At 35.9% G+C, this 16,074-nt stretch overlaps 3 protein-coding genes across 4 annotated transcripts in view; 1 reads left to right on the plus strand and 2 right to left on the minus strand.

Moving 5' to 3' along the window:
• Positions 1 to 16,074, minus strand: part of LOC106166351 (uncharacterized) — a 135,287-nt gene that overhangs the window by 96,997 nt on the left and 22,216 nt on the right. The gene's annotated exons all lie outside the window — the stretch shown is intronic.
• Positions 1 to 16,074, plus strand: part of LOC106175468 (beta-1,4-N-acetylgalactosaminyltransferase bre-4-like) — a 23,932-nt gene continuing 7,858 nt past the window's right edge. The window contains exons 1-6 of one of the 2 annotated variants that reach the window (XM_087018733.1): positions 3 to 1,088; positions 1,354 to 1,592; positions 5,956 to 6,143; positions 6,470 to 6,592; positions 7,578 to 8,154; positions 8,582 to 9,076. In XM_087018733.1, coding sequence (XP_086874859.1) covers positions 524 to 1,088; positions 1,354 to 1,592; positions 5,956 to 6,143; positions 6,470 to 6,592; positions 7,578 to 7,725 — 1,263 coding nt within the window. In that variant the 5' untranslated portion in view covers positions 3 to 523 and the 3' untranslated portion in view covers positions 7,726 to 8,154; positions 8,582 to 9,076. Of the gene's footprint in view, positions 1,089 to 1,353; positions 1,593 to 5,955; positions 6,144 to 6,469; positions 6,593 to 7,577; positions 8,155 to 8,581; positions 9,077 to 16,074 lie in introns of those variants that run through there. The other variant, XM_087018734.1, reaches the window with a different exon arrangement.
• On the minus strand, positions 12,496 to 14,478 carry LOC147760364 (uncharacterized). The gene is made up of 2 exons (XM_087018732.1): positions 14,453 to 14,478; positions 12,496 to 14,208 (listed from the first exon to the last, which is right to left on the minus strand). Exon 2 carries the CDS (start codon positions 14,171 to 14,173, stop codon positions 12,902 to 12,904), a length of 1,272 nt encoding a protein of 423 aa, XP_086874858.1. The 5' UTR covers positions 14,174 to 14,208; positions 14,453 to 14,478; the 3' UTR covers positions 12,496 to 12,901.

Genomic DNA, 16,074 nt, shown 5'->3' on the forward strand with positions numbered 1-16,074 from the left:
TTTAAAACGAATTGATCACTGATCCACCTCAATAAATGGGGAAAAGCATATAATTCGTCATGTCATCTGGGCCTGAACAAAGGGGCACTTCAGTGAAAAATACATTGGAATTGGAATCAACATCATAAAAAAGTCACTCTGAATCCACCCAGCTCAGTATAGGTTGTTTATCACCTCAGGGATACTCCAGTCTTGGAACGTCCTGGGTGACTTGGTCTTAAAAAATATTGAGAACCCTAGTTAATAGAGTTCTTTCTGTAGCCAATACACGCTTGCGATAACATTCTTTACTTATCTGAAAAATGGAGAAAAGTAAATACTGAAGTTAAGTCTGTGTCTGAACAAAGAGCGAGACTTCAGTAAAAAGTACACCGAGATAAGAAACAAGATGATCAAACAAAAGTAACATTAATGCGAGGAAAAAAACGAACTCACTATAATAAAAGTTTCCTCCAACTGACTTTTGATTGATCACCTGGATATAAAATGTGATTCGAGTAAATCTATCATCACGTAATTTTTTATGCGATGGACAAAAGAGGGCGAGTATTCGAAAAACAACATGGCGACAATTTCTTGTAAGCAACATGCCCGGATAAAAACGATAGTTTGTCTTTTAGTGGGCTTATTTTTACTGCAGATGTTGATATATATCATATATACTGAAAAGATCCGATACACAGGACGTCGTCAAACGCTGGAAAACATGGGTAACAGATTTAGACTAGTTAAAATATCACTGTTTTCTTTTTTACTGCAATATCCAGACAGAATTATTTCAGTTTTGTCAAGCATGACATTTTCGTCTTCGTCTCTGAACGTGACTGCTGTAAAAGCAACACAGAGTGTGCTGAACTTAACTTCAAATGCATCTGATGCAGAAATTACCACATATCTGGACGTGATAAATGTAGGTGGTCGTGTTAATCCAACCAAAGTCAACACAAGACGCGCGATAGACGCTGGGATGACAGAGGGACCGTTAATAGTGAATACCGCTTCTTTAAAAATACAAGACGCTGTCACCACGGTCATCGGACTTGGGGACGGACTTAATAAGACGTGTTCTATCCACGAAGCCGCTTTAGGTGAGTTTGTTGGGGAAGGTTATTGAAACCGAGGCACAAAATAAGCAACGACTTTTCCTGGTTTAAGTTACAAAAGTTACAACTGTATTATTTCTCAACCCATCATCATCTTAGCTCAATTAAAAAAAATCCATGTGAATTTTTTTATATACATTCTTCCCATTTTCTCAAATTATATTCATTTCACACTGTGGTCATATATTCACCAAACTAGTGACAGCTAGGCCCAACTAATTTTGTTTAAAAATCAATCGTTATTTTGCAGCTAGCAGACGGATGGTGAACTTGCATCCGCCATCTTGGAGAGAGCTTGAAAACAAATTTAAAGATACTGGTTTACTACCAGGAGGGCTCTGGAGACCAAGGAACTGTAATCCTAACGTTCACGTCGCCATCATAATTCCTTTCCGAGGACGGGATTCACAGCTGAGAGTTTTTCTTAATAACATGATTCCGTTGTTTCAGAAACAAAACTTAGACTACGGGATATTTGTTGTAGATCAGGTAAGTCAATTTTTATCACTTCTGATATTTTTTTGAAGTTAAAAACATTTTGTTGTCCTAGCTCATATGATTCAATACTAATGGTGAAATATTATTAAATTCTTTAAAATTCATACTGTGCCTGCTTCTCATTGCCACTGTGCTTATATAAAGCCATTAATCAGTAACGCTGACTCAGAAAAACGTTCCTTTTTCTTTTTGGTGGGGCGCTGTTGTTGAAGGCTTACAATGCATGAAAACATGTTATTTGTACCACCGGTGTACCACCAGGACCTCTTGTTTAATGCAATCAGTTTAATAATAATTTATTGAGCACTAAAATGTTTCAGTACATTTTGCAAGCCCTCTAAACTACTTGTATATAGATACATTTAGTACAATCTAGACCTATTATCACAATAAAAATAAATAAATAAATAATAATAATGATAATAAGATTAAAAAAATACCTATATTACATAATGACAATTACATTGTTCTGTATTGTGGTAGACTTGCTCATTATTATTGACAGGCTAGTCTTTTTTTAAATGTTTGTTGGATGAAGTGACACACGGTTTTTAGGGAGTGTTCACTTTGAGGATTCAGAAGCCAGGCAAGTTTTTCTTAATCAGATGACATTTGCGGCGGTATCATTTTTATCATTTTTTCTCTTTCGTTCACATGCTCATTACATTTTAGTAGGAAATGCACTTCTGTTTCAACATCATTGCAATGTGGACATATTCGGTTTTCTACTGGTTTTTTGGGTTTTGTGTAGCGACCTCTTTCAATTTCTAGGTCATGGTCGCTGATTCGAAATTTTGCAAGTGTTTTTATTTCATTTAGAGGGACTTTCATTGTGAGATAATTTTCTGGAGTGTAGGATTTCTTTATTGCTTTATAAGTTCTTAGTTTGCTTTTATTGTCACTGTGCAGGTCGGTCCAAAAAAGTTCTTCAATTTTTTTGATAACATTTACTTGAAGTAAGTTTGGGTCTTCAGTGTTTAGATCTGTTGACAGTCCCCAGAGGTCTATAAAAGTTTTTAGAGAGCTTGACCAGCTAGGCCCTTTTAAATGGATTTCTCTTTCATAGATTTGTTTCACGATTCTATTTGGAGCAAGTTCTTTGAAACGAATTTGATACTTAAAAACATGTTTTACAATATCTGTGTAGAGTGGAAGCCTTCCAAGTTCTGCCCTACTTGCATTGTTGCTTGCATATTTCCGTACACCAAGAGCCCACTTACACGTTTTTAGATGGAGCTGCTCAAAAGGCATTTTATTAATTTTTTGGAGGGAGATTTTCTTATCTTTAAATAGTTCCTCTGCCCAAACTTCACAACCATAGAGTAAGATTGGCTTGACGGTTTTATCAAAGAGTTTCATGTATAGTAGGGGAGAAGATATTTGGTGTGAAGAAAGTGCTGTTTTCAGTGCAAAAGATGCTTTCATTGCATTTTGTTTCAGGTTTTCAATTGCTTTTTTTAAAGACCCTGTGTTTGTGAAGGTTATTCCTAAGTATGTGAAGTTCTTCACAGATTCTATGATTTTGTTATTTATATAGAAGTTAATAATATCTGTCTAGTTTCCCTTGTTTGTTAAAGATGACAACTTTTGACTTTTTCTCATTTACCTGAAGGTTCCATTTTCTGCAATATGTTTGAAGTGCTAATAAGTGGCCTTGTAGTCCTTCCTTGCTAGTTGATAACAGGACAAGGTCATCTGCATAGAGGATGTGGTTTAGGCCATCAATGGAGCAGTCCTTATTTTTGTTCTTAAAGATTTCTTTGATATCATCAATGAACACATTAAAGAGGGTAGGACTCAGATTATCCCCTTGTCTGATTCCTATCCTTGATATAAAAGGCTTTGTGTACCCTTCCCCAACAGAGATGCCTAATCTGGTGTTACTGTACATTGTTTTAATGATGCTGTAAAATTTTCCTCCTACTCCAGTTTTGAGCAGTTTCAACAGTAGGCCCTTGTGCCACACAGTATCAAATGCTTTTCTCAGATCAACAAAGCATGTATATAGTTTCCTATTTTGATTGATGTGTCTGTTAATTATCGATTTCAAAGTGAAAATATGATCGGTAGTTCTATAGCCCGGCCGAAATCCTGCTTGTTCCTCACTTAACTTGTTTTTTGATTGGAGGTATTCAATGATTCTGTTTGCTAAAATAGAGTTAAACAGTTTTCCCAAACAGCTAGTTGTACAGAGTCCTCTGTAGTTTGAGGGGTTCATGTATTCTCCTGACTTAAAAAGCGGAATAATAACCCCGAGGTTCCATGGATCAGGGATTTCTGACGTATCTAACACTAAATTAAAGAGTTTAGTAATCACACCTGTAAGGTACTGTGCCCCTGTCTTCAACATTTCATTTTTTTATCATGTCTTCACCAGGAGATTTTCCATTTTTTAACTTCCGTATGGCTTTCTTGACTTCATGTACAGTTATGGGAAGGTTGAGGGTGGGCTCGCCTAGCATATTTTCATGTGCTTTGATTTGATTATCTATTTCTTGTTCGTCCTGGGGTGGGATTCCACATAGGTTATAGAAGTGGTTAAGCCATGTATCTGGTTCAATTAGGTTTTCTTGGTCCTTTTTACCCTTCAGTTTTTGTAGGGTTTGCCAAAAGGCTTTAGGATTTTTTTCTTCAAGGTTTAGCAATTAATTTATCACTTTAGTCTTGTGGTTTTCTTTCTTTTCTTTAATCATTTTCTTGTACCTTTTGACAGCTACATGGTATGTTTCAGAAATGAATTTATTTTTCGGGTTTTTTTGAAGGAGTTTTCCTAATGATTTGACATTTCTCCTTACTTCCAGACAGGTACCGTCAAACCATGGCTGTTTTTTCACTATTTTTTTTGGTCTTTTATTTTGTTTGTTACTTTGAGGTTTCTTTTTTCGTAGGGATGCTTCTGCGGCGTTTTCAAGAATATTTACTAGAGAGCGACATGCATCATGCACTCCACTCTTTGTTGCAGGAAAGTTTGTTGACTGCAGATTACAGATGGCTGACATGTTTGATTCAGTTTCAAGGGCACTTAAAAATTTTTCACATGAGTCTGACTCCCAGATATATCTACCATTGAATTTCTGAAGGGACTGTGAGTTTCTATACTCTTTGATACCTGTTGTTTGAAACGTGACATCCAATAAACAGTGATCAGACAAGTAATCAATAGGATGGATAGTGAAATACTTAACATTGCTGAGTAGCCTGTCACTAACAATGGCATAGTCTACTGCACTACATCCCAATTTGTTAAAGCAGGTAAAATATCCTAAGGAGTTGCCTTGTGTTCTACCATTTAAGATGATTAAACTACTGCTTTTACACAGTTCTAGTAGACTTCTTCCCTGGGGGTTTACCACACTATCTAAATTGTTTCTAGGTTGTTTAAGTGTGCTATTGGCCAAACTGTCAGGCACCGGTCCAAACATGCTATCATCTTTGACTAAGTCTGACAAAGTCCCAGTCCTTGCATTAAAGTCACCTAGGAGACAGACTGAGCCTAGTGCCTGATAGCGTGCAATTTCATCTTCTAGGATATCAAAAGTGGCCTCATCAGTTGCAGTGTTGCCTGGTTTTATGTAAACTGCACACACAAATTTAACGTATTAACAAGTCTCCTCTTTTTTCCAACGTACTTTTATAAGCACCAGCTGTTCTGTATTCCACTCAACGCCAGGAGGAGCGATGTTAATCTACTAATCTGATTGCAAGTACCAAGAGTCTCAGCGGAGTTGGATTGATCAAAGGAGACCGATACTTTTATTGGAAATGAGCCCTATGTTGATATTTTGATTAGTTTGTGTTATAGAAAGGCGTAAGCTGTTTATTTGGCGCCTATCTCTGTTAAACCAATAAACCAACAAACTGATGCTGTTATATATCTTTTTCGAGAACCTCTCCAGAAAAATCTCCTTGGGGTTTTGTTTACCATTTTAAAGATAAATGAGACAGTAATGCCTTGGGTGTTAGACATACTGTTATTTTAACATATTCATGCTATATGAAAGTTGTGTCTAAATCCTCTGCATCTCGACTATCAGATGTGTTGATAATTCATATCGAGAGGTGCAGTTTTCTCTTTCGCACGAGCTTGATTGACCACTTTGGAGGGGGGGGGGGTGATGTGTGAGTTTTTTTCTTATCCGCATAGACAAATAGGAAATTAACATTGCTATATAATGAGAAAATTCTGACACGTGAACAATACGCCTGGGTGAATTTGCAACCCCAATTAGAGCCGATGAATACCGCATACTTGGAACCTTACGAAATAAAGAGTGTTATTTAATCGAAAAGGTGACGGATAAAATAGTTATATCAGTTGAAATATCTATATAATGTCATAACTTTTCTGTTACAGCGTGAAGGTCCTCCGTTCAACCGCGCCATGCTAATGAACATTGGTTTCGTGGAATCATCAAAGTTAGGCAACTACAGCTGCTTCATCTTCCACGATGTAGATTTAATAGCAGAGAATGAATTGAATATATACAGATGTGCGGAGAAACCTAGACATATGTCAGTGCTTATTGACAAATATAACTACAGGTATGTTTGTTTGTCTTGCCTTTTACAAAATTGCCTGTCTGTCTGTCTGTCGGTCATTTTATTTTACTTGATTTTGTTTTTTCTTGACTTTATTCTTTTATTCATTTCATTCTTCAATAATTGACGTCATATGTCTTTAATTTTGAAATGAAATAAATTGTGTAATTTTGTTAAATATCTTATTCTTGCACCATTTGGTAATTATCTTGGACTCATACGGCTGACTTAACTGTAATTTTCACCCTTGGAATATAAATCATGCTTCTCATTATTTGAGAACATTGTGAATGATAGTGATTAATGGCAGCTTGTATTTCTTTCTTCAGAGCTCTTTATCAATACATATTTGGTGGCGTTATTGCGTTAACTAAAGAGCACATGCATCACGTGAACGGTTTTTCTAATGTTTATTTTGGGTGGGGAGGAGAGGACGACGACATGTCGGCAAGGTAAAGACGATTCCTTCAGCTGGAAATTAACTTAAGATATTTTACTCATCAAGTTATTCTAATGATTTAATGTTGAAAAAGATGCTCATACAATAAAAATAGATCCCTTATCGTCTGTAAAAAAAATATTTTCTTAGAATTTTAGTTTAGACCTTGGACAAAAAATACAGAGCATGGACAAAATTACGAAATCGTTATTTTGTCCATGTACGAAGAGACTGGAGACGCGAGGGGAGATCAAAGGATAATTGGCTTAGCGCAATCCTTTCGCAGGGCCAAATGCATGATCTCCCGTTCAGGTAGAGCAAGATCGCGGTCGTGGCAGACTTTCTGTGTCATTAAGGAAGGTAGATGTCGACCGCGTGAAGCAGTCTTCGGGCGAAAGATACAACAAAATCATAGAGTTAAAATGTTGATATATTTTACTTGATGAGGATATGATATTTTGTTCAAAAAGGAATATAAAATGCCCAATTTACAGAGGTAGTTAAGTCAAGCGTGTCTGTTGCCCAGGATGAGCTTTCAAACTTGGGTAATTCTTGTATAATTGCAAAGTAGGATACATGTTTTTAACTATAATCTGATAGGAATGTGCATTTTTTTTTTTTTTTTTTTTGAGAAACTAGATTAAGATGCGGCAATAATGAAACCATCAAACGGATCTTGAATTGAAATGTCGCAATTCGACTCCAATTCCTAAGGTTCGCTGGCATTTCTTGGGGATGGCACTTTTGATGAACATTTTAAGTAATGGTGACACCACTATAGCTGTGTCCTATACATAAAAAATTGTTTTATCAGCCAAAGTCTGCTCGATTTTGGAAAGGATAATTTTTCAATGTCGGTTTTCAATGTCGGCTCTCACTTCTTGGTCGCCTGGAGTTTAACTACCAGTATAGGCATTTTGTAATTTGCGTCATATTTTTCCCAGTGTTGTGATGATTATTTTCTAACCACTATTTCTATTTTCTAACCATTATTTTAGAATTCGGGATAAAAACGGTCCTGGTTATAGCAGTGTACCCGGTGAGATTGGACGGTATAAAATGATCAAACATCAGCACGAGAAAAGTAACCCCGGTAACCCGCTGAGGCAAGCAGGACCTCAAGATTTCAAAGCTCTGTGCATTTAAAACTATCTTTAAACAAAACGTAATGATGTATTTGTTGATTTATTTATCGATGCATTTATTGGTGGTTTGTTGAATCTTTCGTACAATATGAATACTGAAGAATGTCAATTCATTCTGTCGAAAATATTTTTTTTTAATTTTGTGTTAAAGAAATAGTACAACGAAAGATTAATCGAAACACGACGCACAGTTATCTGCAAGCTCAATAACCTAAAAAAGTATCTTTCTCGCGCGCGCAAGCGCCCTTAATGATCGCACTGACTGGAATGGGTCTTTATTTGCAGGTGGGACCTTTTAGGCTCAGCTCTAAGCAGATGGAAGTCAGATGGACTGAGCAGCTTGGAGGGACGATATTCTATACTGAAATTACAACGACGCCTCCTGTACACTTGGATGTACGCGGATGTTGATGAAACGGCTATTTTATTGGTATGTATTAACGAATGATACCTGAACACAGCTACCGGTAATGCTTGTTCCTCTTCTCATATCTGAACCAGTATCATTATTTTTTTTTATTAAATGAACTTAAAACTGTCTCTGGTCTAACATAATAAGCACTGAACTTCTTAAGTAATCATACTTTTGTGTATTTAGAATTTTACATCTTATATGACTACGCGTGTATCAGCTATCTTTATGATGTATTTTCGCTTTTTACATAGCTAACAAAAATTACTTAAAATTGGAACCGAAATAAAGGTTTTTTTTAAGGATAAACACATTCTACCTACATACATGTATTTTGCTACATTAGTATTTGTGGTGAAATTTTTATAGTAAATGTTCGGACAAGGCAATATAAATTTGGCTTCACAAATTTTGCTCAAAGTTGTTTCTTTTTTTTGTGCTGTAGGACGATACCATGGCAAAATATCGGAACAATTCTTGGGTGCAATACTTACTTACGTTAAACCATACCTTTGAAACTGCATCACCGGCAAAATCTGACTGAACAAGGGCGATCCACTATACTAGCCGCTAACATGTGGTACCCTAGTATCGACATTAACTTTAAGCATGTTCATAAACAATGCGGGGTTCATTGCGTTAGAGGAGCTGCCACATTAATTGTACATCTGTACACCCAAGGCAACTTCAATGACTTAATACATTATTTCCATTTCACCCATTTGTAATTGTAAGATTGAAGAATTCATCATTTACTAAGAGACACAGATTGTCACAAAACCTTCATACACGTGGTACCCCAGTACCGACATTAAGCTTTTAAAAGCATGTTCACAAACTTTGTAGGGTTTGATACACCTTTATTGTGTTAGAGGAGCTGCCACATCATTTGCATATTTGTACATGTTTACATTCAAGGCAACTCCATTGACTTTATACATTTTTTTTTTTTTTTTTTTTTTTATTCACAAAAAGACAAACAAAAATACATATGTAGACACACACACAAACACACACACACACAATAACACACAAGACATTCATTATACATTAAGTAAACATGAAATATATGTAGATAGCCAGACTACGTACAAAACAGTATATTACAAGTGATGCTGCACATAACAAGATACAAACATTTAACATAGAAGAAATTTGCGAAAAAGTAAAGTAAATTTATGAGTGGAGAATCTAGGCAAAAATAGAATCCCAGGTTCTCCACTCTGTAAGAAAAAGGCCTAATTGAAGGTTTTTTTTGAGAAACGTATTTTTCTAATTCGAATTTTTTTTTTGATGTATAAGAGAAGGGAAGGGAAGGTCGGCTGGATTTTTCTTTTAAAACAGGTATATATATAAAATTTGGAGACAAGAATAATGTAATTTAGAGGCTTGAATTTTGTTTTGGATACTCCAAAAATTATATTTTCATCATATAGTGTAATTCTATCACCAGTTTTGTTAGCAATCAAACGTTCCATTTCAGTCCAAATGTTTCTTATTCGATAACAATTTAAAAATACATGTCGCAAATCTTCCCTCTCTGCTCCACAAATAAAGCATTTCTCTGACACCTCAATACCGATTCTTTTCAGATATGACCTAACTGGTAAGATTCTAAAAATTATTCTGTATTGGAACCACTGAAGTTTTGTTTCTCGTGTAACAAAGAAAACAATTCTTGTAAACATACTTCCAAGTGATATTTATATTTAGATCTAGGTTCCATTTCCTTTCGTGTACCAAGTTTTCAGGAGTTTCACTCATGAGAACCTGATAAAAATCTTTACAGCCATTTCGACTCTTTATAAGTAGCTGAACCGGCTGAGGAATATAAGGAAATAAAATTTCTTCAAAAATTTCTTCATTGTTCTTTTCTTTTAATCTACATTTTAAACTGTTACGTATTCCAAAATATTTTAAATCACATACTCTTTGAAATCCAAATTTCCTTTCCAGTTCAGCTTTGGTTAAAAATTTTCCTTCGTTGAAAAGATCGCCAATTATTCTTATACCCTTATTGTACCATTCTTTGTCCAATATTGATACCCCACCCAATTTTACTTTACTGTTATACCACAGAGGTTCAAGAGCAATATTGCTTTTCATATTTTCTATACCGTATGTTAGTTCTTTCCAGGAGATAATGACATCTCTCCAAAACCTGTTATTGCAATTGCATAAGAGTATATCCAAATATTCATTTCCATAGTCAAATATATTCCAAATAGATTGTAAATCAAAGGTGCTCTGGAGAATAGTGTTATAAACGTTATTTTTAAGGTATAGTCTTCTTATCCATGTACATTTTAATGCCGTTATGAACTTACTTAAGTCTGTCATTTTTAGACCACCATATTCATAATCCTTTACTATCTGACCTCTCTTTACCTTATCAATTTTGCTACCCCAGATGAATCGGAAAAAAATAGAATTTAGTTTTTTGATGAATACTAGATCTGGATTTGGCAGAGAAATGAAAAGATGGTTCAGCATTGGGATGATAAGGGTTTTTAAGATAGTAATTCTACCAATAGGGGTAAGTATTCTTCTATTCCAATGCCGAATCATACCCTCTATCTTCGGGATTTGTTTATTAAAGTTTAAAGTGACCATATCGTTTAAATTTACCGAAAATTCTATACCTAAGAGATTAAATTGCGTCGAACCCCATTCAAGTTTCCATCTAACGTGGTGAAAAACTTCCCGACTATATTTTCTTGAGCCAATCCACACTGGTTTAGTCTTACTATTGTTGATATGGAGACCTGAAATTTTTGAGAAATAGTCTAATGTACGGAAAGATTCTAAGAAAGAAGACCTATTACCATCTAATATAAGGGTGGTGTCATCAGCATACTGGGTTATTTTAAATTCGGTGTCACCAAGTTTTATTCCGCAAATATTTTTATTATTCTTTATCATGATTGCGAGAATCTCAGCACAAAGGAGAAAGATATAAGGAGACAAGGGGTCCCCTTGACGACAGCCCCTCGAGATTTTGAAAGGCTCCGACAAGTGGCCGTTTTGTGTAACAGAGGCCTTGCTATTGTAATTAAGGATATGAAACCACCTTTTTATAGTTTCCCCAAAGTTAAAAAAGTCTAAAACTTTATCAATAAAACCCCAGTCTACAGAATCAAAGGCCTTTTCAAAATCGATAAGAATGAGTAAAGCAGGAATATTTTTCTTTTCTGCGATATGCATTAGATCATAAATTAATCTTGTATTTTCCCCAATATATCTTCCGGCAATAAACCCGGACTGAGAATTAGAAATAATTTTATCAAGATAGAGTTTCATTCTTTCCGCTATACAGCCCGAGATCATCTTATAAATAACATTTAAAAGGGTTATAGGCCTCCAATTTTTTATAAATTTTCTGATTTTATCGGCTTTTGGAATACAGGTTATAATCCCAAGATTTTGACTTGCCATCATTTTCTCCTTGATAAAAATTTCATTAACTGCTCTAATTATAAAACTATGTAAATCATTCCAAAAAAATTTATAAAACTCTGCAGTAAAGCCATCAGATCCAGGCGATTTGTTATTTTTCATTTTTTTCAGCACCCTCAAAAGTTCCTTTGAGGTAATTTCGGTTTGCAAGTATTCCTTATCAGGCTCGCTTAATTTGGGGACATCTAAATTTGCAAAAATTAATTCTAGATCTACCTCTTCTAATTGATTAGTTTTTGACGAGTAAAGGCGTTCGTAAAATAACTTTGCTTCATTTAATATGAGTTTTTGATCAAATATTGTAGTTCCGTCTGGTAGTTCTAAATTCTGAATAGTTTTATTGACATAATTTCTGGATTCAAGTGAACAAAAATATTTCGTAGGCTTCTCTCCTTCCTCAATCCACCTGCATTTTGCTCGGACGAGGACTCCTTTTAGTTTTTCTTGTCTGATATTTTTCAAAGCCTCCCTCTTAGCCTCAAGTTCGTCCAAAGAATTTTCATTTGGGTGGTTCATTTCCATTACATTAATTTCTCTTTCTAGTTCTAATTCTTTCCTGTCCCTTTGTTTTTTCTTGAAAGTGGAATAGGAAATTGTCATTCCTCTAATTTCCATTAAAAGCATTTCTAAAAATAAGGAGTCATCAATCGTGAAAGATATTTGTTCGTTCGGAATTTCTGTAATATTTTCTTCGGCGTACACCGGAACTGCATATTGTAGTTTTGTTCTCTTAATTATGTCCTTCACTTTACTCACATATTCCTCATCTTTTAAGAGGGAACTGTTAAATACCCAAGTGCCTTTGCCCTTAATAAATTTATTAAGCTTTAATTCTAAAATTACGGGTGAATGATCGGATCGGTATGATGCCTTAATAAAAATATTAGAAACTGAATTTTGACTTTATACATTGTTTCCATACTTTTAAGACTTCAATAAAGCTTACTAACTTAATAAAGGAAGTGTAGGCAATCATTTCATATGTGTAAAAAGTTTATTACATGCGGTAATTGGTGATTTTTTTTTCATATTTATATCTCAACCTACCTACCCTTTAAGTAAAAACGTGAATCCGCTACAGTCCAATTAGTGTTTGAATAATGTTCTACAAAATACATGTACTCTTTGTCAATAAGAAATTATCATGTATTACCATTATAGCATTGTCTCTTTGGCGCAAGACGTTAGATCATAGTTAATCATAATTTTATGAAAATAAAATATTTATTCAAATGATCGACTCTTATGCAGATAGACGTTTGAAAATAAATTGCATGGGAAGTTTGCATTAGTCCTTTTGATGTCACTGTCAAATAGTTAGTGAAAAGTTATTCGGTGCAGAGCAGTACAAAGTGTCGGGTGTAAACGGCCGTCGACGACGGTTGTCTAGTCCAAGGATTTTCTGTATTTCTGGTTTTTGTAACCACGTTAATTTCTTTCTAATCATGGGATGAGTATGGTCCCAGTGTTGAAGGATGAAATCCGGTGTCACAAGATACGATTGGTTGCCTTTCATTTCTGGCTTCCCTGGAATCTTTATGTGAGGACCTGGCTGTAGAGTACCTGGACTTTGGCGCGAAGAAGTTCCTTTCAATACAGCTTCAATTAATGGGTTGGGTTTGGCTGGGTTAGTTTTGGTTTTCTTCAGCAAAGCAGACGAAATGTAATTTCGCGGTATTTCGTAATGAAAATATTGCTTATATCTGTCCTTTGAGATAATTCTATTTGAAATACGATTTGTAACATGCAACGAGTTGCATTGAATGCGATAGCTATGATACAGCATCGAAATCAACTGACGAGTCATCCAGGCGCCATTAAACCACGACTCATAATCTAAGTGCAAGTCATACGGTATAAGAAATGACAGTGTATCCTTGTGAAAAGCATTCAAACACTCATCAAAATCCCAGTTCAAATTTACGGGTTCTTTTGTATTGACAAACTGTCTACTCTTATCTTGGTAACGCAAGTGTCCCACTACAGGTTGGTAATACATAAGAAACTCTTCAAGCCGCTGGAAAGGATCCGAGGCCATCTTGGGCCAAGGTTTCCAATTGACCTGCCCGTCCGACTTAACTGAAAGCTCCAGGTCGTCGTCCATGAATATGTAATAAAGATAACCGCCGTCTTTCATTTGGGCCGCTAAGTTAACAGCGTGTTGTAGAAGCACATTTCTTCCGGCACTAAGGGAGGTATCAGGGCCGTAAACGTCACCTGACCTGTCTGCAAACGTCATCCAGATGACGTCACGTTCCTTCGTTTCTTGTAATCCTTTGATGACCCCCTTTGTTGGGCTTTCAATGAGATACACAAACCGCTTCCCAGTCGTCTGGCTGTAATTTCTCGGTCGTATAACTGCATACCTTACCTCAAATGTAAAATCTAGGGTTTCAGGTAAGCCATTGTTCTCGGTTCTTCTCCTGGAATTTTCATTTTTTATGTTTTGTGAGTTTGTGTCCCCGTTGCCACTGGGCAATCTGCTGAAGTTCACCAAGTTACTGAGATTCACCCATAAAAATAGAGCCAGCAAGATAAGGGTGATTGTCGAAAGAAACAAGCATCTTTTAAATCTCACCATCGCCTTCGTTAGTCGCCTATTGGTACGTATGACCCCTAAAATCAGAAATATAAGAACATTAAATAATGGATTTTAAATATTTTCTTTTAATTTATTCCGGCTCGTACACATGCACAACTACTAGTGATTATCCATGTTTGTATTGGATACATGCATTTGAAATAGTCATTGGCTTGTGTTCAAAATATTATAAAAAACAATATCGACATGAGAAATAACCTTTAAAAAATAGTATTAAAAGGCAGTGACACATTTACTGTCCTTGTTTTAAGTACTTACCTGTATGACAACGCTTCCTTGGCCAGACGCCTCCGGTATTCAAACCACAGTTTGCGACATCTAGCGGTAAATTTTGAAATGGATAACTGCACAAGCTGTTGTAGTGGATATTTACTTTTTGGAACATCTGACCACAAGTCGTAGGCTATGAAATACTGGACCAATGGTGGAATGGTTAATATGAACTTTTTTGTCTTGTTTTCATATGGGAGCAGTTGTCATGAATCAGTGCAATTGAAAGTGCCAAGTAAACAGGCCTTAGAATTATACTCCCCGTTTTTAAATAAGAGGGTTTTTTTCTAGGTGTCGTGTCCGGCATAAAGACATTTTGCGAGGTAACGTTATCTCATGCAGTCGGCACGTGCCGTCACCTAGGAGTACTTGTGCCATGGCGACTTCTTTGTACAACACCGATGAAAAACTCAGCTATTACCTCTGCATTTAAAATAAGCAGAATTTATATTTACTGCCACTTAAGATGAGTAAGTTGGATATTAAGGACAGCGTCCGAACGACAGAGCTAAAGTGATCGGACTTGGAGAAGGTAGAAGACGGATATGAGTTCCAAGAGATGGGGAGTTAAGAGGTTGGAGAACATCAGTATGTAGCAGGGGCGGATCCAGAGATGTTTTCTGACAGTCTTTATCTTTGTTAGTCCAATTATCTTTGTTAGTTCATCCACCATTTTTGACCGTCTTCCGACAGAAAACATTAGATACCCGTCAATGCAAACTTAAAAACCTTACCGTATTCCGGAAGACCCAGAAGACGGCCTCAATCCTCCCCTGCGTAGATACAAAACGTTGATGAATATATCGTATTACTGGTCATTATTTAACCTACCGCTAATTAGTCAAAACAGAGTTTTCAGACATCCTGAACAGGCCTAGGTCGAAGCGTATGCCGTGTCTAAAGTGACTAGGCTCATTGAAAGCTTCAGTATTTGGAGTGGTTACCACATTGGTGCCAAAACACCAATGGTAGGCATCGATGAAAACCTGAACCAGATCAAATAAAGGAATAATCTGAGAACCACTTGACTATCATTTGATATGGGGTAAATTAGGAACACTTTTAGGTTGCAAGATGAGATTACCAGTTCACACAGAGCACTTTAAATAGCAGATATCTTACAGAACCAAGGGAATGAGCAGCTACTTAGGTCATCAAAATCGCCATATTTGTTGTGTCTTTACTCGCCGAATCAACGGGCTGCATGTATAACAACAAAACAGAACCAATTGGACAATGTTATTCCAGATTAAACTCTTTAAAGCAATTCCAAGGAATGCCGTGTCACTTGAGAGTTCTGGTAGTAGCCAGATGAGGTCACGCTTAACATGGACCGTTGCTGTACCTAGACACTGACATTAGGTTCTTGGTGGGGCATGTAACTCTTTTAAATGAAAATAATTTGGAAAATATGGAGATCCAAAATATCACTTTCAATTGCTTGTCGTATGACGATAAAAATTAATGTATTTTAGTTTGCTCCACTGGCGAATTCAATTAATGAACTGATGTCACAATGACATCTAAAACATAATTAAAATTATTAAACCACGATTTAATCTTTACTTTATATTATCACTCAGCAAAATAGGAAAAAATCTGGTGAATTA

This window comes from Lingula anatina, chromosome 8 (assembly GCF_051362555.1).
Source record: "Lingula anatina isolate TDL-2025a chromosome 8, LinAna3.0, whole genome shotgun sequence".
Lineage (NCBI taxonomy): Eukaryota > Metazoa > Brachiopoda > Lingulata > Lingulida > Lingulidae > Lingula > Lingula anatina.